General features: G+C 36.1%; 4 protein-coding genes and 1 long non-coding RNA gene across 6 annotated transcripts in view; 4 read left to right on the forward strand and 1 right to left on the reverse strand.

Moving 5' to 3' along the window:
* The first annotated feature begins 3883 nt into the window (after nt 1–3883).
* Nucleotides 3884–4731, forward strand: thrsp (thyroid hormone responsive). The gene has a single exon (XM_030151915.1). The coding sequence runs from the start codon at nt 4078–4080 to the stop codon at nt 4639–4641; it is 564 nt and encodes a 187-aa protein (XP_030007775.1). The 5' UTR covers nt 3884–4077; the 3' UTR covers nt 4642–4731.
* A 1287-nt stretch (nt 4732–6018) lies between these two features.
* ndufc2 (NADH:ubiquinone oxidoreductase subunit C2) lies at nt 6019–8210 on the reverse strand. The gene is made up of 3 exons (XM_030151916.1): nt 7961–8210; nt 6639–6782; nt 6019–6213 (listed from the first exon to the last, which is right to left on the reverse strand). Exons 1-3 carry the CDS (start codon nt 8097–8099, stop codon nt 6164–6166), a joined length of 333 nt encoding a protein of 110 aa, XP_030007776.1. The 5' UTR covers nt 8100–8210; the 3' UTR covers nt 6019–6163.
* A 1339-nt stretch (nt 8211–9549) lies between these two features.
* rab30 (RAB30, member RAS oncogene family) lies at nt 9550–13727 on the forward strand. 2 transcript variants are annotated; one of them, XM_030151913.1, is made up of 5 exons: nt 9550–9703; nt 10650–10748; nt 10832–10915; nt 12382–12565; nt 13002–13727. In XM_030151913.1, exons 1-5 carry the CDS (start codon nt 9662–9664, stop codon nt 13250–13252), a joined length of 660 nt encoding a protein of 219 aa, XP_030007773.1. In that variant the 5' UTR covers nt 9550–9661; the 3' UTR covers nt 13253–13727. The 2 variants fall into 2 exon arrangements, with proteins under 2 accessions (XP_030007773.1, XP_030007774.1); XM_030151914.1 differs by having other exon boundaries at nt 9571–9703; nt 10655–10748.
* A 269-nt stretch (nt 13728–13996) lies between these two features.
* Nucleotides 13997–17708, forward strand: LOC115431510 (uncharacterized). Its single transcript, XR_003937109.1, has 2 exons — nt 13997–15312; nt 15569–17708. It is a non-coding gene; the product is annotated as an uncharacterized LOC115431510 (long non-coding RNA).
* Nucleotides 17709–19470: 1762 nt separating this feature from the next.
* Nucleotides 19471–26456, forward strand: part of prcp (prolylcarboxypeptidase (angiotensinase C)) — a 33621-nt gene continuing 26635 nt past the window's right edge. Inside the window, exon 1 of the mRNA XM_030153146.1 lies at nt 19471–19923. Coding sequence (XP_030009006.1) covers nt 19762–19923 — 162 coding nt within the window. The 5' untranslated portion in view covers nt 19471–19761. The remainder of the gene's footprint in view (nt 19924–26456) is intronic.

Below are 26456 nucleotides of genomic sequence, written 5' to 3' on the forward strand. Positions count from 1 at the left end.
ATATCATCATGTCAATGCGTGTGCTGATGTCAGCATATCAACTGTCTCTACATAGGTGCCATGTTTGAAGTAAATTGAAACAAAATTGATGTTTTTATAGACATGTGAAATGTTGCCCATTATAAGTAAATGGGAGAAGAAAAATTTTTCAAAGATTCATATAAAATTTGAACTTTGACCTACTTTTCCCAAAATATAATCACATTTAGTCTGGGTCACTGGCAATCTATAAACCAGATTTGGTATGAATTCAACCAACAGTTTTGCTGCTATAGAATTTTGAATTTTCGCCCATTATAAGTAAATGGGGGGGGGAAAAAACAAGATTTTAAAAATTCATAAAAATTTGAAACTTTGACCTACTTTTCCCAAATTGTAATGACATCTAATCTGGGTCACTGACAATCTATAAACGCAATTTGGTGTGAATTCAACCAATAGTGTTGTTGCTAGAGTGTTAACAGACAAACCAAACCAAAAACGGTACCCCTTGCCTCCTCTTTGGGGGGGCGGGGTAATTATTGCTTTTTTCAAGACATTAAGATGCAGGAGAAAATGTTGGGTTTATTAGGTACATATCCATGTTGCACAAAATTTTTCCATTTCCAATAACACATTAGGAGCGGCATTATTGGATCACACGATGAATGTGTACTTTAGATGCCAATGATGAAAGAAATACTCAAATCTTTTCAGTAAAACTGGCAAACCAGTATAAAAATACTTTAGGAAAATTACATAATGCATTTAAAGCCTTACATAATAAGAACAATGTATAACCTATTCAGAATATGACTATTAGTATTATGTTAATGTGTTCATGGTTAATGTTAAAGGTTTATAAATTGATTAAATACGTAAAATAATTTGCACTTCAGTTACTTGCAATAAATGCAGTGCAGTAAAAAAAAAAAAATCAGAAACTGTACAGGAGTCAAACTATAAATTTGCATGAAATGGAAATACTCAAATAAAGTACAAGTAAATTATACTTAAGTACTGCACTTGAGTTAATCCTCTACTGTTGGACAGTCCGTCGCTGGAAAACATCACTTTCAATAGGTGACAAATGAACTGCACTGGATCCAGTAATTCACACTGAAGACCCTTATATTTCAAGAACCCTCCCCATTCAGATGAATATTTCTGCTCAAATACACTACTGCAGCAGCTAAATTCTATATTTAGGCCTAGAAATGGGTTTTTATTATTTCCAAAGTAATAGAAATGTGCATTCTGTGATTATATCGGCACTTCTCTTCAATCCATTTGGGATGATTTTCAGTTTTCCTGTGACACAAATACTAGAACTTGTTACAAAAATCATGTCAGTTTGAGCAGAAGCCAAATAAGGAAAAACTTGGTACTAATCATATCAGTAAGATTTCTTTTAAAGGAGTGATATTTTGCTGTTTTAAAATGGAATTCTGCATTTTCAAACATTTCCCTGTGGTCTACATAAACTGCAAATGCTATGCTTTGCTCTGAATTCTTCATTAATTCAACTCCACAGGTCCATCTTCAACCCTATTTCTGAGTAATGACACCAGAAAGGTTGTTTTGAGCGCTGGCCCTTTAAATGCAAATGAGCCACTTCACGCCCCACCCTCTCTAGGTTGTTGGCTGTGCTGCTCTGTCCCGTTCAACCAGCAACTGAACATTACAGCTAACTGGCTCGAAGTTTGGACATATTTTCAGTTTTTACTACAACCGCTGCTGCTGATAAAGAATTATGTCGTACTCGGAGAAATATTCATCAGAAGTCTTAACCTTACATGTGCAAATGTCGTAACTAGTTATGAAACCTAACAAATTAAGCAGGAATTAAAACAGGTTGTAAAAATCCACTTGATTTTTGCCAAAATGAATATAAAGATAGCTTTTGCAGCACCTAGAGGGTTCAAATTCAAACTTTATGAACAATTAGGGTCCAAATACACAAATAAATGAACCAAAGACTAATAAAAGTGGGTTTAGCAAAATATGACCCCTTTGAAATATTATATTCCATCAGTCGACAGAAGAACTAAGAGGTCAGTTATAGAAGATAAAATCGAAACATGACATGTGACATGCTCAGTTTGTGGATTTAATCAATACTGATTTGATATTTTTATTTGCACATACACTACCAGTCTACAGTTTGGACTCACCTGGTTTTTCTTTATTTTCATGACTATTTACATTGTAGATTCTCACTGAAGGCATCAAAACTATGAATGAACACATATGGAATTATGTAGTCAAAAAAAGTGTGACATAACTCGCATCTTTTATATTTTAGATTCTTCAAAAAAGCCATATTTTGCTTTTATTACTGCTTTGCACATTCTTGGCATTCTCTCAATGAGCTTCATGAGGTAGTCACCTGAAATGTTCTGTTGGGTTTCTGTAAATTAGCTTAGAGTCTGGTTTTGACCAACTCTACAGGGTGGGGAAGCAAAATTTACAATGAACATTTAGTTGTTTTTTCTCAGCAGACACTACGTCAGTTGTTTTGAAACCAAACATATATTAATGTCATAATCATACCTAACACTATTATCCATACCTTTTCAGAAACTTTTGCCCATATGAGTAATCAGGAAAGCAAACGTCAAAGAGTGTGTGATTTGCTGAATGCACTCGTCACACCAAAGGAGATTTCAAAAATAGTTGGAGTGTCCATAAAGACTGTTTATAATGGAAAGAAGAGAATGACTATGAGCAAAACTATTACGAGAAAGTGTGGAAGATACTATTAAAGAAGAATGGGAGAAGTTGTCACCCCAATATTTGAGGAACACTTGCGCAAGTTTCAGGAAGCGTGTGAAGGCAGTTATTGAGAAAGAAGGAGGACACATAGAATAAAAACATTTTCTATTATGGAAATTTTCTTGTGGCAAATAAATTCTAATGACTTTTAATAAACTAATTGGTCATACACTGTCTTTCAATCCCTGCCTCAAAATATTGTAAATTTTGCTTCCCCACCCTGTATATATAAAGTGTCATGAGATAACTTTTTTTGTTGTGATCTGGCGCTATATAAGTAAAATTTGATTGATTGAGTGATTTGATTGGTTTTCCCCTGTAAGCCGCTTTGGAAAAAAGCGTCTGCCAAATGCATAAACATAGACATAAACATAAACATAAATGTTTTCCAAAGGTCTTGAAGGAGTTCCCAGTGATGCTGAGCATTTGTTGGCCATCTGTGGTCCATCTCATGCCATTTAAATGAGGAGGTGAGTCCAAACTTTTGACTGGTAGTGAACAAATATAAAATAAGACAAATACATGTGCATATCTCTCTTGGTAGAGAGAAGGGTACAAAAATGTGCAGGTGAGGTCAGAAACCTGAAAGGCTTATACAGGGGTTGGACAAAATAATGGAAACACCTTCACCTCAAGATGATAATGCCCCAATCCATACAGCTAGAATTGTTCAAGAATGGCATGAGGAACATTCTAATGAAGTTGAGCATCTCGTATGGCCGGCACAGTCCCCAGACCTCAACATTATTGAGCATTTATGGTCAGTTTTAGAGATTCAGGTAAGACGTCGATTTCCACCGCCATCGTCTCTAAAAGAGTTGGAGGGTATTCTAACTGAAGAATGGCTTAAAATTCCTTTGGAAACAATTCACAAGTTGTATGAATCAATACCTCGGAGAACTGAGGCTGTAATTGCCGCAAAAGGTGGACCTACACCATATTAAATTATATTTTGTTGATTTTTTAAGGTGTTTCCATTATTTTGTCCAACCCCTATAGAATGATCTCACCTTGACCTGGCTGTGTTTAAAATTAAATAAAAAGATGTCATTTGCATACCTTCCATGAAGTAGAGGGATAAATAAAAAAGACATAAAAGTAAGAAGTGATGCTTAGAAATCATCAAACCGTGTTACTTTTTCATACAGAAGTCATTAAAAAAGTCTTACTGTCAGCATGTTTAATGATTTATCAGTGGGTCATTTTGGTGCAGACTGGTGGGAGAGACTTTATTTTGACCTGAGAGTAAAGGCAGGTTATGTAAATCAAATATAGATAAGGGTTTGACTCCAAATAGCACCCACAGTGTTCTGAATCTATCGGATGATGCATTTGCGTAACTTGAGCGCTCAACCCACCCTCCTGACATGTATAAATTCAATTCTGAGCCCATCTGTCTCTGCACTGCACACGGCTTCCCACTATCCACCACCACTACCACTACCGACACCACATCCGACCGGGATCATGCAGTCCGCCGAACCCAAATTCAACAAAAGCAGCTTACTCCTGGCTCTGAGACGCTACAGCACCGTCGTCAGTGACATGGAGCAGACCATTCTCCTGCCGAGCCTGCTACGAGACGTGCCCTCTGATGAGCTGTGGAACTGTGAGGCAGCAGAGGAGTCCTGCGGTGACCTCTATGACAACTACCTAACACTGAAGGCCATAAGGAACGCAGTGGAGAGCGGACTCATCTCCCTGGACGACCACAAGACAAAGAACAACGCGGCTCTCCACAAGACTCTGGAGCCTCTGTTGGACCGGGACGCTGAAGCCCTTTTCCACTTTCACCTGACAGGACTGTTCTCTGTGATGAGAGACCTCACCCAGAAGACTCAGACGCTCACTGAGAAATACAAGGACATCATCGGAATATCAAATTAGAACAGATGTAAGATGTGTGGACATGAAAAACACCTGGACATCTCATATCTTAACTGTTTACAGTCAAGAAAATGCAATAAACATGCATTATTGGAGCTGATTATGTGTATCTTTATTTATGACTCTAACAGCCTTATTTAGATTTTTAGGAGAAAAAAATAAATAAAAAATGTTGTTGAAGATCTTACGTTAATGAGATGAATTAGAAAACAAATGTACTTATTGGTTTATGGTTTCAAGATTAAATGATAAATATGGGTTTAATACAGGTTTATATACATTTATACATAATGTATTAATCTTACACTGAAAGAAATCTGAAAAATGACAATAAATACTTTCTCATCAAATTTTGACCCAAAAAACTTATTCTGGAAGAATTTTGCTGACCAGTGTCATTCTTTAACATTTACATATGTGCATAAAAACATAAGACAAAAGCAAATAATAAATAACTAGCACAAAAGCGTTAAATCTTTAAGTATTACAAACTGTCAATATTGGCATAACTTGGTACCAATTTTGATTAATGATTAATATCAGGCTTCTCAAATTAAATTCTACTTGATTATAGGAAAAAATTTAAGTCATACATAGAATTAGACTGATTTTATATTGAACAATGTGCTGTTCCAGTTCTTCATTAACTTAACCCATAAAGACCCAGACCTACTTTTGACAGTTCCCAAATACATTTTTCTCTGTATTTAACCTTTAAGTGATTTATCACCATTTATTGTAATATTATCCTCTGTATTTTGCATTTTTTTCAGTGTAAATCACATATTTTACCATATTTAATTCACTGATCATATAGATGTTCACTAAAGCTCAGAGCAAAATTGATTGTTATTACATCAAGAACAGAGAAAACTGAAGAAAAAAAGTGACTTTTTCATCAAAATCTATCCTTAACTGAATATAAAACAAGTGTCTCCATTTACTGTCATTGATCCAACTCCATGGGTTTTACTGGTGAATCAATGTTATAGAAGACAACAGTGTTTCCATGGTAACTACAGAGCCTCTGAACGTCCAAATGGGTCATATTTGATGACCGTGAAAAGATGACAAACTGTATTTACACCAATTATTTATATGTATAGATAGGATTAATGTATCAACAGGTATCAAACATTTTACTACAGTAGACGATTTTGTTCAATAGTGGATGTTTGGGTCTTTATGGGTTAAGTATTATAGTAGATGTACATGTTCAGTTCAGTAGTTGTCTATTTTCTTCAAACATTATCTGACTATTAATCATCTATTATTTTTTTGTTAGAAAGTAATGTCATTGTACTGACCTTTAAAATTCTAAACATCCACAATTCATCAATCTGTAATGTTGAAAAATGACAGAAACTCAGTCAGAAATAATTAATTTGGCTTTTCTTTATTATATACATAGCTGTATCTCACACAGAATATGACAATGATCTCACAAAAAGGCCATCCTCAACAGATGGGACTCAACATGTTCTTCCTTCCATGTTTGCTCCCTCTAACCAGCTGCCAACCTTTAGCGCACGGGGTAAAACGGCTCGACAATCTCTGCAAAGGTCTTCTTCTCTGATGAGACAAAGAAGAAGAGAGGAAAAATTATATATAATCAAAGAAATCATCATGTTTTCAAGTTTACACGGTAGAAATTATGACTCAAAATCTGCTATCGGTTATGACTGAAGATTCTAGTGAGAGTGGAATGCATGAAGGCACAAATCAGAAAAGAGAAATTCATAAACTTACTTTTTTACATAGTGATGTAGTCAGTTGAACAGCATGATTCTAACATACATGTGATAACAGTAATATTGTGCTTCCTTATGTTTCTGATAATTATTCCTACTTTTTAATAAATATCCATCCGTTCATGCCTAGTACTGTGATCTGGTTTTAACAGACAGCAGTATGAAGCATGGATAACCACCAATATCACCCCCAGATGTGAAATATGGCTTTAAAAAAAACACCCCGAATGCTGAAAATTAACTTACTCTTTGCTGCAAATTCCTCTGGATGGAGTTTGACATACTCATTCATGTCTCGATCGAGTCTGGCATAAGTGTAATTTTCATATTTTGTTAGATGGTAGCCGACAAACCAACCGATGGTGGCCAGCAGGAACTGTCGATGAACACCTAACAAGGTTCAGACAGACGAAAATATTATGTTTTAATTAGATGACACTGATTTACCACAATATATACATGCACACGCAAAGTTTACATTTCAACTGGAAAACACAATAAATTTTAATGGTAATGGGTAATATTGATGTTAACTTGGAGGAGAGCACACTCATACTGTTTAACCCTCCGGTATCCCGTTCAGCAAGGCCCTTACTAAGCACCAAATGTGCCTTTTTAGCACACTTGTGGAATAATATCAAAAAATTTTTCATACAGTTTGTTTTTAATTCTTTTACACGTTTTTCTATTTCATCAACTTGACCTGCAAAGAAAAAATACCAAATACTCAATAACTGTCACATTTTTTAACCCTTTAAATGCTGTTTGTAATGTAAACAAACCATTGTTGTTGTTTTTTTATGCAAAAAACACAAAAAATATATTTTTTTCAATATACTACATAAAAAGTGGATCACATATTATTTGATTTTTGCAGCCTGGCATACGTCAATGATTAACTCCAACATTGGTTAATTTGCATTATTATTTTTGGCGCTAGGTCAAATGTTCAAAAATACTAGCATCTGTCACCAAGTGTGCCAAAAAGGCACACCTATAAATCAAACTATTCAATATTGTATATTGATTTATTTTTCTGCTCTAATTTGATTTTATTTTTGTAAATCAAGGTCAGCCCTAATCATACACATCAAATGGAAGAAATAGTGAAATAGTTTTAAGCACACTTAGGAGACAGATGCTAGTCTTGTAATTTTCTTTTGTTTACAATGTGCAAATTTTAGTTGGTGGCCAGAATTTTAAAGACCATGCACAAATGAACAACTTTTGAATTCTAACCTTATTTAAATTGTGAAAAATAATATGAAGTTTTTTAACAAGAAGTGCAAAGTGTGCCTAAAAGGCGCACCCGGATACCAGAGGGTTAACACATATCTACCTATTAAGTGCTACTAACTAGTGCATAAGAGACGTTGTTATTAATGTTTTGACAGTAAAGCACACATTAAAAAAAAACCCTAAAAAAAAAAACCCTGCTCGTCTTTACATGCATAATATTGACAGATTTCTAAAGCTTTGAAATAAGCTGTAAGCTGCCTATGTGTGATAATGACGTGCCCCCTCCTACAGAACATAAACTCAAGACTCTGACTAGCATACATGCTAACCTGATTTGAGTGGCGGCCTGTGCCTAATAGCGTTCTGGAGTATCGCACTGCACCAGCCCATACCGCCCAGCCACACCGAATTCCTGTTCACGATGCCCGGAGGAGGGAGAACCTTCCCCTCGTCTGGTACCAACCCCATTGCGACAGAAAACTCCCTTCAGTTCGGATATTTCCCTGACCTCCCCGCTGCCTTCTTCAGCTCATCAGCTATCACCTCTCGTAGGAAGTCAAGGACGCGCTGTGCAACTGAGAAACACGTCCGGTCAAAACAAACGCATCTTTGTTTCCGGAATTGAAGGTTCCGCTAGATATTTGTTTCCTAGCAACCGATGCGAGGACGTAAAACTTTACATTTTAGTAACAAATGATTAAGTTTAAGATGGCATTAATTGTTTTTCGTGGTACAAAATAACATACAAATAACATTAGACATTTGTCTGAAACAAGCGTTAGCTGAAAGCAGCAAAACTTGCAAATAAAGTCAGCTTGAAGTAGCTAACGCTGTTAGCTTACATTGTATATACTTTAATGATATGCTATATGTACTTTATTTATACAGATACCCTGTATAAATGTACTTTAGTAATATGAACTAACCTAGCATGTTAATATATTACTAGTATTATACTCATTAAGAGTTATGTGTATTTTAAGTACATTGAGTGGTAGAGGTAGTAACTAATGGGTTACTATAATTAAGTAGTGTCAAGCGCTTACAAGTATTTTGTTCTTTTATTTGTATTTTATTCTTTTATTTTCGTTTTTCCCCTCTAAATCGCTTTGGAAAAAGGGTCTGCCAAATGCATAAATGTAAATGTAAGTGCATTTTTACACTTGGCAAAACGCTAATTGCTTATCCTGTTCACCTTAATAATAATAATGGTGTTTTTTTAATTTTTTTATTTTTTTATTTTTTATCATACTCTGTATAAAATATATACAGTCTTTGATCTTTTTTCGTTGGTTCACTTTGTTTTTTTTTTTGTTTTGTTTTGTTTTTTTTGTTTTTTTTAAATTATTATTCATTAAATGTATAGAACAAATTAGCACATGTAAACAGAACATGAAATGTAGTATACAACAAGGCACAAGACACACAGAGTATCAAAACGTAGAGGTACTTCAGACGTAAATATTGCAGAGAAGATAATAATAATAATAATAATAATAATAATAATAATAATAATAACAACAACAACAACAATAATAATAAGTTAAATAAATCAATGGTGAAAAACAAAAGAAACAGAAAAAAGGCAAAAGTGCATGTAAAGACATGGGCATCCCTGTGTTTACGAGGTCAGAGGTCATTGAAGATATTAATCATTATATGTATTGAGCAGAGCTACTGCATTACAGTCTTTGATCATATATAAGAGATTAATTAGTCATTTTCTGAACAGATCCATTACCTTACAGAACATTTGCAGGATATGTTTGTTCAATCTGAAATGCAGGAAGCTAAATTAATATAATATTGAATCAACTATGCGCTGCTTTTAACAAACTCTAGTGTTGATGAGAGCTGATGACATCATTGAAGTGCAGCTCTCTCTCTCTTCTCCTCCTCCTCCTCCTCCTCCTCCTCCTCCTCCTCCTCTTCTTCTTTCAGACAGGCTGCTGAGCTGCTGAGGAGACACAGCCACAGGAATTATGCCCTGCCCAGCAGTGGCTTTACCCGTTTGATGAGGTGACCTATGCATGCCAAGTAGTTGTAAGTCCGGGGATATCCCCGTGGTTTTGGTAAGTGCAAACTCTTTTCCGGCTCGGTGCTTTGGGCTGACTTTCATATTTGCAGCCTTCATCTGCAGATTGTGCCAAAATGGCCAGAGTCACACGGTAGCCGCTAGTTGCTACTGTTGCTAACTGCGCTCTTCCAGCTCAGTTTAGACGAATATTCACTATTCTAGGACACAAACGCAACGTGTTCTCCGGTTGAATCTGCAGAAGATTCTGCAATTTTACTCCGCATTTTACTGCGAAATACAAGAAAAGGGCGGTGATGGAAAAATGCGACATAGCAAAAGGAAATGTGCATGGATTTTGTAATGATCCCAAATGAATTAACTGTAAAATGTTGTTCATTTCTACAAGCCTGGCTTAAATGCAGGGATTACACTGATTATGGGGCTGCTCTTTGAGTTCTTTCAGATGTTTTTAATGAGGCATTAGTTCTCACGCATCTACAGGCCCCATTCACAGTCCTGGTATCGATGGAGATGCAAAGCATTCTGCAGAAAATATGCACAGTTCATCTGATATTCCTTATTCAGATCAATTCCATATACTAGTGTGTGTATGCCACATAACAAAACTATTCAGACAGTATTTGTATTTACTTTGGCTTATTATCCAGTCTGTATGTCAGCAACAGTTTCTGCCTCCGTGGGTGTATATCACTCCGAAATGGGGCACGGCCCCCGAAAACTGCAGCTAAGCAAAAATATTAGGAAGTAGATCTTGTGCAAATATCATATGATGCAGATCTAGAACATGGAGAAGACTGGTTGAGAAATCAGATATGTTTACTTTGTGCTCAGTGTATGAGGCCTTAATATTAAATGCAAAATTGATTGATATTCTATATTTACAGCATATTTTATAACACTGTATTGGATGAAGAAATAGTAGGAACACAGCTCTCTTTACTGTTATAAAATTCTTCCACTGTTTTGTTTCTTTTTCTCAGTTTAGCATGAGCATGGAAGATTATGACTACCTGTTCAAAATAGTTCTGATTGGAAATGCTGGAGTTGGGAAGACATGTCTTGTCCGGCGCTTTACTCAGGTTTGTGATGAAATCTGTGCATGTACATATAATTTAAGAGACTCACAAGTTGCTAAGAGTGTGTATTTGTTTCTGTTTTGTAGGGCCTTTTCCCACCTGGACAAGGGGCAACTATTGGAGTAGATTTCATGATTAAAACGGTGGAAATCAAAGGGGAGAAGGTCAAGGTATGTTGAAATTTCTTTTTTTTATAACTTAGTTTTATTAAATTTTCTTTTTATCATTACAATCCAATGTATACATTTAAGTACAATATATAAAGCCGATGTATTATTATTATTATTATTATTATTATTATTATTATTATTATTATTATCAAATACAGTTCAGTAAGTTTCTTTTCTTTTTTCTCAGCTGTATGTGTATTTTTACAACCCTCCATAGGCAATATAGGATGGAAATTAAAGAAAAGAATAAAAATCATAGCAAATAAATAGATAATGTCCACTCCAGAATATAAGGTTATAGTTATAATTCCTAGTCAGAAGCAGGATGACAGCATTTTGATATACAACAGGAGGTTTTGTATCACTAATAAATATTATTATTGCAGCAATAAAGGTAGCATAGGTTCCCATCTTTTAGTAAAGGTGGTTTTCTGAACCCTTAGTGAGAACGTGATCTGCTCCATTTGATAAATGTCCCAGACTTTTTGAATCCATGTATTGTATGAGGGAGGTTTTAGTTTCATCCATCCAATGTTATAAGATAAGATAAGATAAGATAAGATAAGATAAGATAAGATAAGATATGCCTTGACTGGTCCCACAGGGTGAAATTCCAGGTTTATAGCAGCAAAGTACAAAAGCACACGAGCAAAAGGAGTGCAAAATCAAAAATAAAGACAAATCAAGAATCAAAAAAGCTATATACAGTTTACAGCTGTGCACATGCTGATCATGCCACAGGTTGGATAGGGATACGGTTTATTGCACTGACTATTGCATTGATTATTGCATGGTTTATTGCACAGAATTCTTATTATTTATAGACTTTAAGGCAGCCATGAATGATATATTCAAGAGGTATTTATCTGCCCTTCTATCCAGACCTTTGGGTATTACTCCCAGTATTGCCACTGTTAAGTTTTCTTGGATGTTCATTTTAAAAACCTCCTTCAGGGTATTGAAAACCTCCGTCCAAAACAGACTTAACTTCGGACGTAGCTAGAATATGTGGGTGTGATTAGCCACAGTTGCGGAAAAAATTATTAGACCACCCTTGTATTTTTCAATTTCTTGTTCATTTTAATGCCTGGCACAACTAAAGGTACATTTGTTAGGACAAATATAATGATAACAAAAATAGCTCATAACAGTTTAATTTCAGAGCTGATATTTATCCATTTTCCACAATTTCTTGATAATAACCAAAATCACTTCAGTTGTTAATGACATTATACTGACAAAAACAGTGCTTTTCGGCATTCCATGTTTTCTTTTCTGTCTGTTTTAGTCACATGATACACACAGGAGTTTGTACTTGATTGCATAACCGTTGTTTTTGATGACTTTTGATGGTGTAATAATTTTTTCGGCGACTGTACATGGGCTCTAAACACCAGTGTTTTGACTTGTTTATTTTTGGTAGTTGTTTGAGTGTAAAGTCGCTGATTTCCAGTATTCTCTTTCAGCTCCAAATATGGGACACAGCTGGACAAGAGAGATTTCGGTCCATTACTCAGAGTTATTACCGCAGTGCCAATGCCCTCATTCTTACGTATGACATTACCTGTGAGGACTCCTTCAGGTGCCTTCCAGAGTGGCTGAGGGAGATCGAGCAGTATGCCAACAACCAAGTGGTGACTATATTAGTCGGTGAGAAAACCCGTACTTTAGCTTTTTTATTTTTACCATCAAGGTCAGGGCTCGCTATGAGCTTGCGTCAGTGTAGTATTGAATTACTGAGTCAGAGGCAGTTTGTGAATGGATAAATAGATTGAATAGATGCAAAAAGTCGGTGCGTCCTTGTTCATTTTTAAGTTTGATTTCTGTTAAACTCTTGTGATTTCTGAGGGAAGGATAATATCTCTCAGAAATGAATACACACACTCACACACAGCCTTTGCCTAGATCCCACACATCATGCACACACACACAGACACCTCCACATCCATCTGTCCCTGCTACACCCACCACTGTTCAAACAGACAATCTGTGTTGTGATGCTAGAAGCCAAATCCTTCATTTTGTGCTGTCTTTGATTTATTTATCAATGATGTCAGCGATTAATTTTGTTTATCTACTGTTTTAGGTAATAAAATAGATCTGGCAGAGAAGAGGGAGGTTCTCCGACAGAGGGCTGAGGACTTCGCTGAGGCTCAAAGCATGTTGTATCTGGAGACCTCGGCCAAAGAGTCCGATAACGTTGAGAAACTTTTCCTCGATCTGGCCTGCGAGCTCATCCGAGAGGCCAAGCAGAACAAGCTGGATAACAGTGATACTGCCCCGATGCCCGGCGAGGGTAAAACCATCAGTTACTTGAGCTGCTGCAACGTCAATTAGAGCCTCCGGGCTGTCACAAATCAGTAGCCATTGAACTGGAGAGGGCAGATGGCTGAGCCCCAACGCCTCTGTCTGTCCGTCCGTCCATCCTTCTAAGATTGCCTCCTCTTAAGCCCCGTCATTTCTAGTCCCATGCCTTTTTAAAAACTATACAAGGGAGTTTTAATCAACTTTAGTTTTTTGGCCTTCCAGGAACAAGCATTTTAAGAAGCTGCCATTATGGAGAACATTGCCATCAATGCAACAGAACGTAAAGTTTGTCCGCTTGATGCATCCAGGCAACTTGAATAGGGCTCTGATTTGTCCTATTTATTCCTTTGGGAATTTTAGCATCCATTTTCATTAAAGCTGCGTATAACTTTCGTCACCAGTTTGCCATCAGATCTGTAAAACCTGAGTCATAGCCTAAGTATCATGAATCCGTAAGTCTTTTTGTGATTACGCACTTGAATCTCTTCCCTCATGGTGAACAGTTTCGAAGTGTTCTCCACCATTCATTCATTTTCTGAACCCGCTTTATCCTCACTAGGGTCATGGGGGTCGCTTGGAGCCTATCCCAGCTACATAGGGGTGAAGGTAGGGTACACCCTGGACAAGTCGCCAGTTCATCGCAGGGCTGAACATATAGAGACAAACAATCACTCTCACATTCACACCTATGGGCAATTTAGATTAACCAATTAACCTATCGGTGCATGTCTTTGGATGGTGGGAGGAAGCCGGAGTACCCGGAGAGAACCCACGCAGACACGGGGAGAACATACAAACTCCACACAGAAAGGTCCCACCCCTCGTCAACTGGTGTTGGAATCGAACCCAGGACCTTCTTTCTGTGAGGTACAAGTGCTAACCACTGTACCACCATGTTGCCGCTCTTCACCATAAACAGTCCAATTGGTTACGAACAGAGTTGGTTGGTCACTCGGGCGTTTTCGGAAATTTGTCGCAACATGCATTGTGAGAAGCGGAGTTCCACGCAGCCACTGTAGTAAGAGGCAATGAAGCTGTTTCGTCACCAATCTGTCATCAGATCTGTAAAACCTGAGTCATTGCCTAAGTATCACAAATTCGTAAGTCTTTTTGTGATTACGCACCTGAGTGTCTTCCCTCACGGTGAACAGTTTCGAAATGTACTTCACCATAAACAGTCCAGTTGGTTACGAATAGAGGTGGTAGTTCACGCAGGCCTTTTCGGAAATTTGTCGCAATGTGCAGTTTGAGAAGCGGAGTTCTGTGCAGCCGCAGTAGCAAGAGGCAATGAAGCCGTTTCCGCTGCGGCCAAATGCGAATGGGTCAAAACACAGTCATGTCCCGTCAGAGAGCGAAATTTAATTGATTGCCATTCCAACATTCATTTCAATATAAAGTAGCTCCTTGTTTTAGATAATCCCTCATAATCCAACTAACACAAAAATGAATTTAAAAGTAAAAATGTGGGTCATTTATTTGTATTTTGTATTTATTTATTTAGTTACAGGACAGTATGTATTGGCATTAGTTACAGAGAACAAGATGGATACACCAGATTTAGCAGAGAAGCTAATTTCCATCTGTTGTCCTGGACAAACGACTAACATAACAAAACATCACTTAGATTGCAAAGTCATAATATAGTGGAAGAAGACCGTTAAACATGACAGGTACAGGAAAGTCTGCTCAGATTGAACGGCTTCAGCCAAATACAAAACACGGAGCTTACATTCTAAAAATACACTAACTTACCTAGAGCAAGAGTAAGATATAAAAGATAGAATGAGAAGGAGAGAAGAAGAGAGAGAGAAGGAAAAAAAGAGAGCAAGAAGAATAAACAAATAAACAGATAAATAAGCTAATTGTGCAATTGCAAACCAGACATAGAAAAAAGTACAAGTAAAAGCTATTGGGCTGAAAACTTAGCAACACTACAACACAACAAAAACTTCAGCAACACTAATCTGTCAAATTGTCTCTAAAATGTCCCATCAGAGAGCTTTCAAATACCATGTTTTGACCCAGCTACAGATGGATTGTTTATGGTTGAGTACACTTCGAAATTGTTCACCGTGAGGGAAGAGATTCAGGTGCATAATCGCGGAAAGACTTAAAGATTTGTGATAGATTTGATGAAAACCTGGCGACGAAAGTCATACGCAGCCAGTTTTTCATCAAATTTATCACAAAGCTATCGCTTCATTGCCTCTCGCTACTTCGGCTGTGTAGAACTCCTCTTCTCACAGTGCACATCATGACAAATTTCCGAAAATGCCCGAGTGACCTACCGCCTCTGTTTGCAAACAAATGGACTGTTTATGATGGAAATTGAGGGAAGGGATTCAGGCGCATAATCACGGAAAGACTTACAGATTCGTGATAGATTTGACGAAAAACTGGCGACGAAAGTCATACGTAGCCAGTTTTTCATCAGATCTATCAAAAATCTATCGCTTCATTGCCTCCGCTTCTCGCAGTGCACGTCATGACAAATTTCCGAAAATGCCTGAGTGACCTACCGCCTCTGTTTGTAAACAAATAGACTCTTTATGGTGGAGTACACTTCAAAATTGTTCACCGTGAGGGACGAGATTCAGGTGCATAATCACGGAAAGACTTCCAGATCCGTGATAGATTTGACGAAAAACTGGCGACTAAAGTCATACGCAGCCAGTTTTTCATCAGATCTATCAAAAATCTGTCGCTTCATTACCTCCGCTTCTCACAATGCACGTCATGACAAATTTCCAAAAATGCCTGAGTGACCTACCGCCTCTGTTTGTAAACAAATAGACTGTTGATGGTGGAGTACACCTCGAAATTTGTCAGTGTGAGGGAAGAGATTCAAATGTGTAATCACAGAAAGACTTATGGATTCGTGATTTGATGAAAACCTGGTGACAGAAGTCATACGCAGCCAGTTTTTCATCAAATTTATCACAAATCTATCGCTTCATTGCCTCTCGCTACTTCAGCTGTGTAGAACTCCTTTTCTCACAGTGCACATCGTGACAAATTTCCGAAAATGCCCGAGTGACCTACCGCCTCTGTTTGCAAACAAATGGACTGTTTATGATGGAAATTGAGGGAAGGGATTCAGGCGCATAATCACGGAAAGACTTACAGATTCGTGATAGATTTGACGAAAAACTGGCGACGAAAGTCATACGTAGCCAGTTTTTCATCAGATCTATCAAAAATCTATCGCTTCATTGCCTCCGCTTCTTGCAGTCATGACAAATTTCCGAAAATGCCTGAGTGACCTACCTAAACAAATAAACTGTTTATGGTGGAGTACACTTCGAAATGGTTCAGTGTGAGGGAAGAGATTCAGATGCGTAATCACGGAAAGACTTACAGATTCGTGATAGATTTGATGAAAAACTGGCAACGAAAGTCATACGCAGCTTTAAGTATCAGTATTCACCAGCAGTATTATGTGAGTAAAATAAAAGGGTATTTTGTTACAGGTTCCACAAAGCTGACATCGGAGGTTATCGGTTCATGGTAACAATATGTTTACATTCAGAACCTTTCTGGTTGAGACACAAAAGGTTTTCAAACTTTCCCTTAAGTCTGTTGCACAATCATTTATATCCCACTACAGTTACTGCTCTGAGAATTTACATACAAGCTGATTATATTAACCTCCATAATCTCATTTCTGAGTAGTTTTTTGCACCTGTCTTTACAAACTGTGAAATATTGGTTCCCGATTTAGAACATTTGTACTTGCTGCTAAAATGTTTGATTTTTTTTTTTGTTAACATAAAGTAAAACACATATAAATGCTACATTGAGACAGTATTCTGTGATGCCATTATTTTTTTGTTTAGCATACTTGCATTGTTTGTGACTAGTTGGTTGATATAATATGACTCAGTTGAAAAGGCCTCTGAAACAGTTTAATCAGATGAAATCTCCTTCGACCGTCGGCTGTTTCTTTTACCCATAGACGTGACTATTCCTGCCTTCGTTGTTGCTGTCTAGCCATGAAATTGTATCACTTCTTATTCGTTTGAAGGGATATGTTCATGTACTTTCGTATGACTTGTATTTCATATGGTTTTATTGTGAATTCTCTTGATTGTCCAGCATGTTTTGCCATAATGTGTAGTGTCTAACTTTATCTTTCATATATTTGCCATAACTGTAACGTACTGTATTGCACAATGCCATATACTGCACACTTATTGTTTTGTAACATTTTGTCTTTTGTTGTACAACCTCGTAGTACATCTTGGCACTTTGCTTTTATGTATATTTTATTTTCAGTAATCCGTTGGTTAAAACTGGACGGCATTTTGTTTTTGCCTTCGACCTTAGATTTAACACCTGTTGCTTATTGATAATTTCTTTTATCTTGTCAACAAAATATGGGAAATGCAAAGGTTAAACACTAATGGGTGTTGTGTTTCTTTTCCTTTCTGTGTACAAAGCAGTCCCAAGAAATGACTTCTGTATAACATTAAATAATTACAGTAAATATCTTTGCCATATGTTATTATTTGTTGTTGAAGTTTGTGTGTTGGTTGTGTTAAGTTCACCCTGCAACAGGAAATGGAGGACATTTAACATTAATAAGGTTATAGTCATCTTTGGAGGCATATTATATTTTCCCTCTATCTTTGCTTCACCGTCCATGTTATTCAGTTGTTCGTCATTAACTGCAAACATATTTCTTCATCTTAAGCACTAAAAATGTATGATAACCATGACCAAAGTTCACACATAGTACTTAAAATGTAACAGATCCATGGTGGAAAAGTGAATTGTGCTGAGTTATGACAAAGGCAAATAGAGATAGAAAACTGAATCCTTTATATAGTGAGAAAACACAAACATACATAGATATTCTCATGCCTGCCTATACAGCTATTTGACTCTATTAACTAATATAATACATAGCATAATATATTCCTATAGCTACGTACATTTTCCTGGGCTCAGGTTTCCAGGTATCATACAGCTGTTATCACTTTCATCCTGGGTGGGTCACCATGGTAACACAGGCTGCATGTGCATGATCTGCCCTCAAGCAGCTTAACCTCAGAGTATGAAAACCTTCACCCACCGACTGACATGACTGCATCCACACTTAGTTTGAACCTTGAATTGAATTGTAATATTTAGAAATTATTTAAATTTTTCCTCTTAAGTCAGTTTATAACTATTTCTAAGTGGTGTTTACATTTCACTTCAGCACCACATCACTATTAAGTATTTAGTAAACACCTTTTAAGTAAATACTTTAGTGTATATATACATATATATATATATATATATATATATATATATATATATATATATATATATATATATATATATATATATAACACTTAAATTTATTAGAAATATTATAATCTATATTATAAATATAATATTAGATAAATATATTTTTTTATTAAATATTATAATATTTATAAAATATTTAAGTATAATATTTATAAAATTATATATAAGTATTATACTTAAATTATATTATAAATATTATTATCTATATTATAAATATAATATTAGAAAAGTATTATATAATTTTTTTATTTAATATTATAACATTTAAGTATAATATTTATAAAATTATACTATATATATATATATATATATATATATATATATATATATAATATTTATTTTATTTATTAATTTGAATTTTATTGTATTTTATTTTTTTTTTAAATCTTTTTTGTTATATTTTATTTGTATTTTTTACTTGTATTAATTTTTTTCGTATTTTTTACAATGTACTATTTTACCTGTATTGTTCTTCTCATTTTATTTTTGAAAACTCTGCTTGTCGAACATCATAATTGAATTGAATTGAATTGTAAGGTTGTTTTTTTTTTATTTTGCATAAGTATTGCATTTTTATTGTACTGATAATTATATTTTATAAGCTCTTGCTTATGTATATATTTATTTATTAATTAATTTATTTTTTAATTTTGTGTTTTTTGTTGGCACCAGAACCCCCTCATGACTATCCCTCTAAATAGACTGACATTGTGGGAAAAAAATCTTCACAATGACCAGTTACACCTTTAAATATTAGTAATAAAGTTTTATAGTGTGTGATATTGTCTCCAGTGTAGGGAATATTACTACTAATAACCATGAGGATAAAACTACCAACATGTTCAATCACAATCTTAATATTTTCACATATATCAGTAAAGGGAACTGTGTGTGCATATATAGGACTCCAACTCCCGTCGACCCTTGCGCGCGTATTTACAGTGGGGACCGTCTGCTCGTGCAGAGCTGTCTGCTAGCTTCCCGGCTACAGCTCATTAAAAGTTGTCCAGAATGTTGTGCAGAGGCTGAGGCTGGTGCTTCCAGTTCCGCAGACGGGTTGTTTAGGTCACATGCTCGTCAATACCTCCGTGGATATCCTGACAAGCGAGTCTCACTTCCTTTAATTCACGGGACAGTGGCTCATCTTCCCCTCAGCGGATAGAGGAGACCGGGTCCGGATCCGGGACAGACACCCTGAGACCCCCGTACCATGCACTGAGGCTGCGGGCTGTGAGTGACGGAGGATGGGGCTTCTGGACAGAGCTGCCCTCACCTGCATCCTGACCCTCAGTCTGGGATGGTTCCACGTGTTCGCCCTCAAATCTCAACTTTTTAGCAGGTTTGGGGAACGGTCGACCCCGAGTGAGACCCCCATCAGCTATGAGACATTCTACTTCGACCAGAAGGTGAGTCTGAAGCTCCAATTCTAAACATTTAACCTGTAGTTTAGTGTTTTCATGCTGCGTTTTATGGTTTCTCTCTCAGTTTCACTTCTCTTTTTTATACTTGGTTGAATTCAAAGTGAGCATTTTTATTTTCTGTGTAAGATGTAATGTTCATTCAGTTTTATTAACCCCTTAAGTACCTAAAAACTATGTCCAATATTAATTTTTCTGTTCCCTTAACCGTTCTGAAGTGATATATCACCATTGTCCTCTATATTTTGCATTTTTCAGTGAATATTAGGTATTTTCCCATAAATAATTTACTTGTCATGTAGATGTTTACAAAAGTTGAGCAGATTCAAAGGCTATTGTATCAAAACTAAAAAAAACTGAACATAAAACATAAAAACAAACATCTACAACCACTGTCACTAATCAAACTACATGGGATTTACTGGTGAATCAACGTTGTAGAAGATGATGGTGTTTCCATGTTTACTACGGAGCCTCTGAACGTCCAAATGGGTCACATCTGATGATGATTAAGAGCTGAGAAACTGTATTTTACCTGAATTACTGACATGTTTTGATAGAATTAGTGGATCAATACTTATTAAGCATTTTAGATCTGTAGATGCTTTTAGTCGCTGGAGCCTGTTTAGGTGTTTGAAGGTTAAAGCTCTAATCCAGTGTTTTTCAACCTTGGGGTCGGGACCCTGTGTGAGGTCAACTGGAATTCAACTGGGGTCGCCTTAAATTTCTAGTAATTGATAAAAAACCATACCATACTAACTTTATTTACAAAGCACTACAAGAACTTTACAGCTGGCCAAAGTGCTGTATATGAATCATAAAACAAGGAAATAAATAAGTAAAAACAGTGATAACACAGGGTGCAAAGCAGGCAAAGAACAACAAAATACAACCATCATAAAAACAAATTGAAATCTGTTTAAAAAAAAAAAAAAAAAGCATAACAAATATAAAAAAACATCTCACTCACTGATTAAAAGCCAACGAGAAAAAGTGTGTTTTTAGACACAAACAAAAAAACTTTCTAATAAAAAATATATGGTGAGTTGACAGAGACAATCCCAATGCTTAACCGTTTCATGTATACTGGTCAACTACAGTGGACAGCTATTCTACAGCTGTTCTCTTATATATGCATGGATTTTTTGTTTGTTTGTTTTTGCACATATCTTTATTAAAGTTTTAAGACACTGCATATCTTTTCTGACATGAATTGGTAACATTGTGTAGATCTCCCCTGAGCATACTCTCACCCCCAGAACTACAAGGCCCCCCCCCCCCCCCCCCCCCCCAGTTTTTACACAATTTATCTGTAAATACATGTTTCTTTGTTTCAAAAATTAAATGCAAGGTGTCCAGCTGAATGGACATTTTTGCAACTTCATGTAAAATAGGTTCATAAGATCATTTTTTATTATTATTATTAGTAGTAGTAGTAGTAGTAGTATGTCTTTTTAACTTTATTTTTTGTTTTTTTTTTATATGTTTTTTGTTTATTTATTTATTTATTTTTCATAAGAAAATTTTCAGTTGCATTGTTTTTTTCATGCCTAAAGAGGAATAAAAACACTCAGGAAAAAAATCTTGATTAAGGTTCTCATAATTCGTGCATGAAAGGGTTGAAAGACATGACAAACTCTGAAGCTGAAACTGAAGCACTGTGGTACTGTTTATCTTTCAAATGTTCATTGTGGTCAGTTTCAGATGCTGCAGCTCTTTCATAATTCATAGTTTGAGTTCTTGTTTGTTCAGTATTAATTGTCAGCCTTGTAAATCCAAGCTGGACTGACTGTACATATCCTGACCAAGGAAAATAAAATTCTCACTTTGTGCAGTAATCTACACCTGGCTTTTCTGCCTCTGTCCATAATAATATACATTATATAGACTAAATATCATCTAAAATCAACATTTATGTGCAACATAGTATAGCAAACTATTACATGATCAAAACAAATTAGTTTCAGCAAAAAAATGTCTCCTTCACCAGAAATTTGTGATGTTAAAATGGGGTCACAAGCCAAAAAAGGTTGGGCACTACTGCTCTGATCTGTGTCTTTATGGTCGTTTTTAGTTGTTTTATACCAAAAGAATAATTGTTATTGGGGGGAAAAATATCATTACTTATACAATTAACTGAACATAAAACCAAGCGTTTGCAGCCATTGTCATTTGTCACATTACATGGTTTTTACTGGTGAATCAATGGAGCAGACAATGACAGTGTTTACATGTTCGCTATGGAACCTCTGAATGATCAAATAAGACTGATCTGATGCAGCTGAAAAGCTTAGAAACTGTATTTTATCTGAATTATTTCAATGTATCAATGTGATTAATGGTTCAAGAGTTATTAAACATTTTATATCAGTAGATGCTTTTATTTGGCAGTCACTGTTTAGTTCATATATTGATCTGAAAGCAGTGATTGAAATATGTAAATAAGAAAAATATCACAGTTACATTAAACATGCTTTCTCGTTCTCTAAAACTGTTGCGACTCAACGACCGGGAAGTATCTGTGCCCTGAGACGAGACCGGACCATTACTAAAACCCATCTTTATATTATCATCCTCTTATATCACTGACTGATCTTTTTATTACCCTCTTTGCGATTTGCTCCCGTTGCATTGTTTGTTGTTTACTAATCTCTGAACCACTTGCTCTTTCTGAAATTTAAATGAACTTAATTTTGCTGGAGTTGTTCCTGTGTTGCGCGCAGACAATAGGTGGTTTCCTCCGACTTCCTGTATGTAGTGAAGGGAAAACTATCACAACTGGCTGTGTTCCTGCCAGCAGAGCTCCCTCCTGGCTCGGTGCCTAAAAACATCTCCAGGGCCGAGTGAATCTGAAGCACTTCACCTCGGGGGGGTTTGAGAGGCTGCCTTTATATTTTCCAACAACTGTAACTTCATGGAGAATCAGATTGCATGCTCATGCGTATGTGTAGCGGTGTGCAACACATGTTTATTGACTTGTGAATATGAGTCATGGAGTCACAGGATGGTGCTGATTCATCCAGACTTAAGGAGTTATGACTTGTACTTACTTTCTACAGATGATTTACAAAACCTTAAAGGTACCCGGCTCGGGGTGTGAAGGGGATTTTAAGCAATATAGTAAAAAATGCTCCAGGAACATATCTCCCACCCCACCTTTAACTTATCTTCGCTCATTACTCAAATCTATAACACTGAAGATGGAAATTAGTCCTGGCATTATCTCGCATATTTACATGAATTAATTAAATGACAGCCTTTATTATATTACATTTTCTATATTATTATTATTATTATAATTATTATAGGTAGATACTTAGTGGTTGTAATTACTTACGTTCAGAGGAAAAGCATCTTTAGTTGGACTATAAAGAGGAAATTCTCTTGTCTTTAGTGAGATTTTGATTATAAGATACACATGACTGGTTAATATAGAAAAAAAAATAAACGAACCTATTTTTTATTGTTATGGATGACTTAATACATTTTATTCTCAAGGCAGAGTATGATTCAGAATTGTTTTCTGTATAAAAAGTCATGCCTAAAATGTGGAGTATCAATAACATCATATCAATAGGCTAACTAATAAAGACAGAACTTCCAAACAGTGTCAGTTTGCATTATTTATTAAAAAAATTAGCATAAGAATTAAGCCCCACTTTTCAGGCTGCAAATGAAGTGATGAAAATGAGTATTATACAACAAACAAACAGGTTGCTCATATTTTTGTTGAGGAGGAAAGTTCTTGGCTGGTTTTCACATCATTAAAAAAGAAAAACTCTAAGCTGCAGAAGCAAGGAATCATGGGGGGAAAATATATATACAGAGTGGGGAAGCAAAATTTACAATATTTTGAGGCAGGGATTGAAAGACAGTGTATGACCAATTAGTTTATTGAAAGTCATGAGAATTTATTTGCCACAAGAAAATTTCCATAATAGAAAATGTTTTTATTCTATGTGTCCTCCTTCTTTCTCAATAACTGCCTTCACACGTTTCCTGAAACTTGCGCAAGTGTCCCTCAAATATTCGGGTGACAACTTCTCCCATTCTTCTTTAATAGTATCTTCCAGACTTTCTCGTAATAGTTTTGCTCATAGTCATTCTCTTCTTTCCATTATAAACAGTCTTTATGGACACTCCAACTATTTTTGAAATCTCCTTTGGTGTGACGAGTGCATTCAGCAAATCACACACTCTTTGACGTTTGCTTTCCTGATTACTCATATGGGCAAAAGTGTCTGAAAAGGTATGGATAATAGTGTTAGGTATGATCATGACATCAATATATGTTTGGTTTCAAAACAATTGACGTAGTGCCTGCTGAGAAAAAAAAACTACATGTTCATTGTAAATTTTGCTTCCCCACCCTGTATATCTTCTTTCTGCAGCGGTCTCCTCTGTGTCCAGAGCTTAAGACTAAATACACAGATGAACCTGATGTTGTGGAAAAATTAAGCTAAAATATCAGTTACATGAACTGTTTAGTTGCTTTTGTATTGAGTATCAGCATTAGAGTCACATGCAAGGTTCTAATAGTTTTGGAGTTTTCATTCTAGTTTAGTTTTATGCAGTTTTGACTTTTTTTTTCTCTAATTCAGTGGGTTTTAATTAGTTTTTAGAGCAGGTTTGCTAGTTTTTATTAGTTTTTGGGTTTTTTTCCAAATGCTTAGTTATCGTGTAGTTTTAGTTTTTTCATATCTTTTCTCTTCCTCAATGTCATATTCAAAGAAATCCCATACAGAACTCCCAACTTTAGTCTGCAAGTTTCCAGGTAGAGTGTGGACGAGAAGCAGACTCTAAACGACAAGTGGCAAGAAGTGATTGAGTGCTGTATGGTACAAAATGAGCAAAATGAATCGATTTTATATCAATCCGACATTGACAAAGATGAAAACAAAGGGAATTTTAGCCATAATTTTTACATGTTTTAGTTAGTTTTGTAAGCACACAGTACAGTTTCAGTTGGTTATTGTTTTTTCTTTTAATTAGAGTTTTTATTTATTTCAGTTGACGAAAATGTTTTTTCAATTCTAGTTTTCAACATTTTGTTACTTTTCGGTAACGATAATAACCTCGGTCACGTGTGATCGTAATGCTAACAGTGATTGGTTGTTGGAGTTGTCAATCATGTGTTTACCCCATATCTGTTTGAAAACACCAACAATTAACCATCTACAGCCTGTACATGGAGATACAGTCTGGTTTCATCTCAGACCACTTGAATGAAAGGTAATTAAGGAGTTTTTGGTCACACACTGATGTTTTAATGAAATTAATTTGATGTATTACCCAGGTCTGGTCTGCGATGTGGATCAGGAATCATTATTCACTTGTCTCAGTAAAAATTTGTTCCCTAACTCTCCGTCTGCATCTTATTTGATTCAATAGTTGATTAACGTCTGAGTGTTTTGAGCTTCCTGTCACATAAACCAGGACTTGTTTTACAACCCATGCAAATGATCAATGAAGAAAACAACTCTCTAATCCATTGCTGGTCAAAGTAACTGTACATAATAGCGTGCATACACTGAACAGTTTTTTGGATTTGGAGACAATGCCCACACCTGGTCCAACCCACGACATCCTGCCTAATCAGACAAGCTGACAAGAAGATAAAGACCGTTTCCTCCCTCATAAGCCACCATTGTCTTGTCTGCTGTGTTTTCTTTGTCACTCAATCATCTAGAATTTGTATGCTTCTCTTCAAAGTGCACCAAACAAACCCCATGTAATCTATTTTTTTTTTTTTTTTTGGTAACAGTAGCATTTCTGCTGTATTTCCAAAAGACTCATCAATCACACAGCCTTTTTCATGCGCTCTCTCTGGGACAAAAACTGCAAGTGATCTAGCAGTTGTCCAGAGGAAATCCTCCTGAGTACACTTTGCCTCTAGACAATGAATGGAAGTGTCCTTTAGCATCCTCCTCACTAACTGCTGCAGTTTACCGGAGCTTGCACTTTGTTGTGTTTCCCTCATGTCTCAATTTGCCGGCCTGTAACGCAACAGATGCAAGCTGCTTTCTTGTGGAATAGTTCTGGTCCAGTTGATGTTAACAGTGCGTGCAGTGAATGTTAATAGAAACAGACCGTGTTCAAGCTGTGCCTGCAGTAACCACATGGTGGCACTACTTATCAGGGTGTAGATTAGTTATGAAACCAGCCACCAGGTTCTGTGACGTGCATACTGAGTGGGTGCAAGTGATACACTACTCACCAGGGGCTCTTTTGGTGAAGCAGTTTATATATAGTTTAGATCAGAGATATTCTTAGGGGTGTTTTTGTTTGCACTGCAGGAGCTCTCTGCTTTGTATCCTACAGAGATGTAACATGGAATCACACTGGAATACATGAAAAGTAACGGCAAAATCTAAACAAAATAGGACGTGAAGGAACATAAACACTGCTCAGAATTCTAACCTTACAGTTTTCATGACCAGCAGCGATACAACTGAAGCTCGTTCTGCTGCCAAACTCTGAAACCTCTCCTTTTAAACTGTCTCATGGTCCCCTCACACTTT

This window comes from Sphaeramia orbicularis, chromosome 13, assembly GCF_902148855.1.
Source record: "Sphaeramia orbicularis chromosome 13, fSphaOr1.1, whole genome shotgun sequence".
NCBI classification, from domain to species: Eukaryota; Metazoa; Chordata; class Actinopteri; order Kurtiformes; family Apogonidae; genus Sphaeramia; species Sphaeramia orbicularis.

Bases quoted from the DNA above. Each gene is read 5' to 3' on its own strand.
- thrsp (XM_030151915.1), top strand. From the start codon at position 4,078: ATGATGCATTTGCGTAACTTGAGCGCTCAACCCACCCTCCTGACATGT.
- rab30 (XM_030151913.1), top strand. From the start codon at position 9,662: ATGCCAAGTAGTTGTAAGTCCGGGGATATCCCCGTGGTTTTG. The intron at 9,704-10,649 runs GTAAGTGCAAAC...TCTTTTTCTCAG, and splicing joins GGGATATCCCCGTGGTTTTG to TTTAGCATGAGCATGGAAGA. The intron at 10,916-12,381 runs GTATGTTGAAAT...ATTCTCTTTCAG, and splicing joins TCAAAGGGGAGAAGGTCAAG to CTCCAAATATGGGACACAGC.
- ndufc2 (XM_030151916.1), bottom strand. From the start codon at position 8,099: ATGGGGTTGGTACCAGACGAGGGGAAGGTTCTCCCTCCTCCGGGCATC. The intron at 6,783-7,960 runs GTTAGCATGTAT...GAACCTTGTTAG, and splicing joins CAGGCCGCCACTCAAATCAG to GTGTTCATCGACAGTTCCTG. The intron at 6,214-6,638 runs GTAAGTTAATTT...TTGTCTCATCAG, and splicing joins AGAGGAATTTGCAGCAAAGA to AGAAGAAGACCTTTGCAGAG.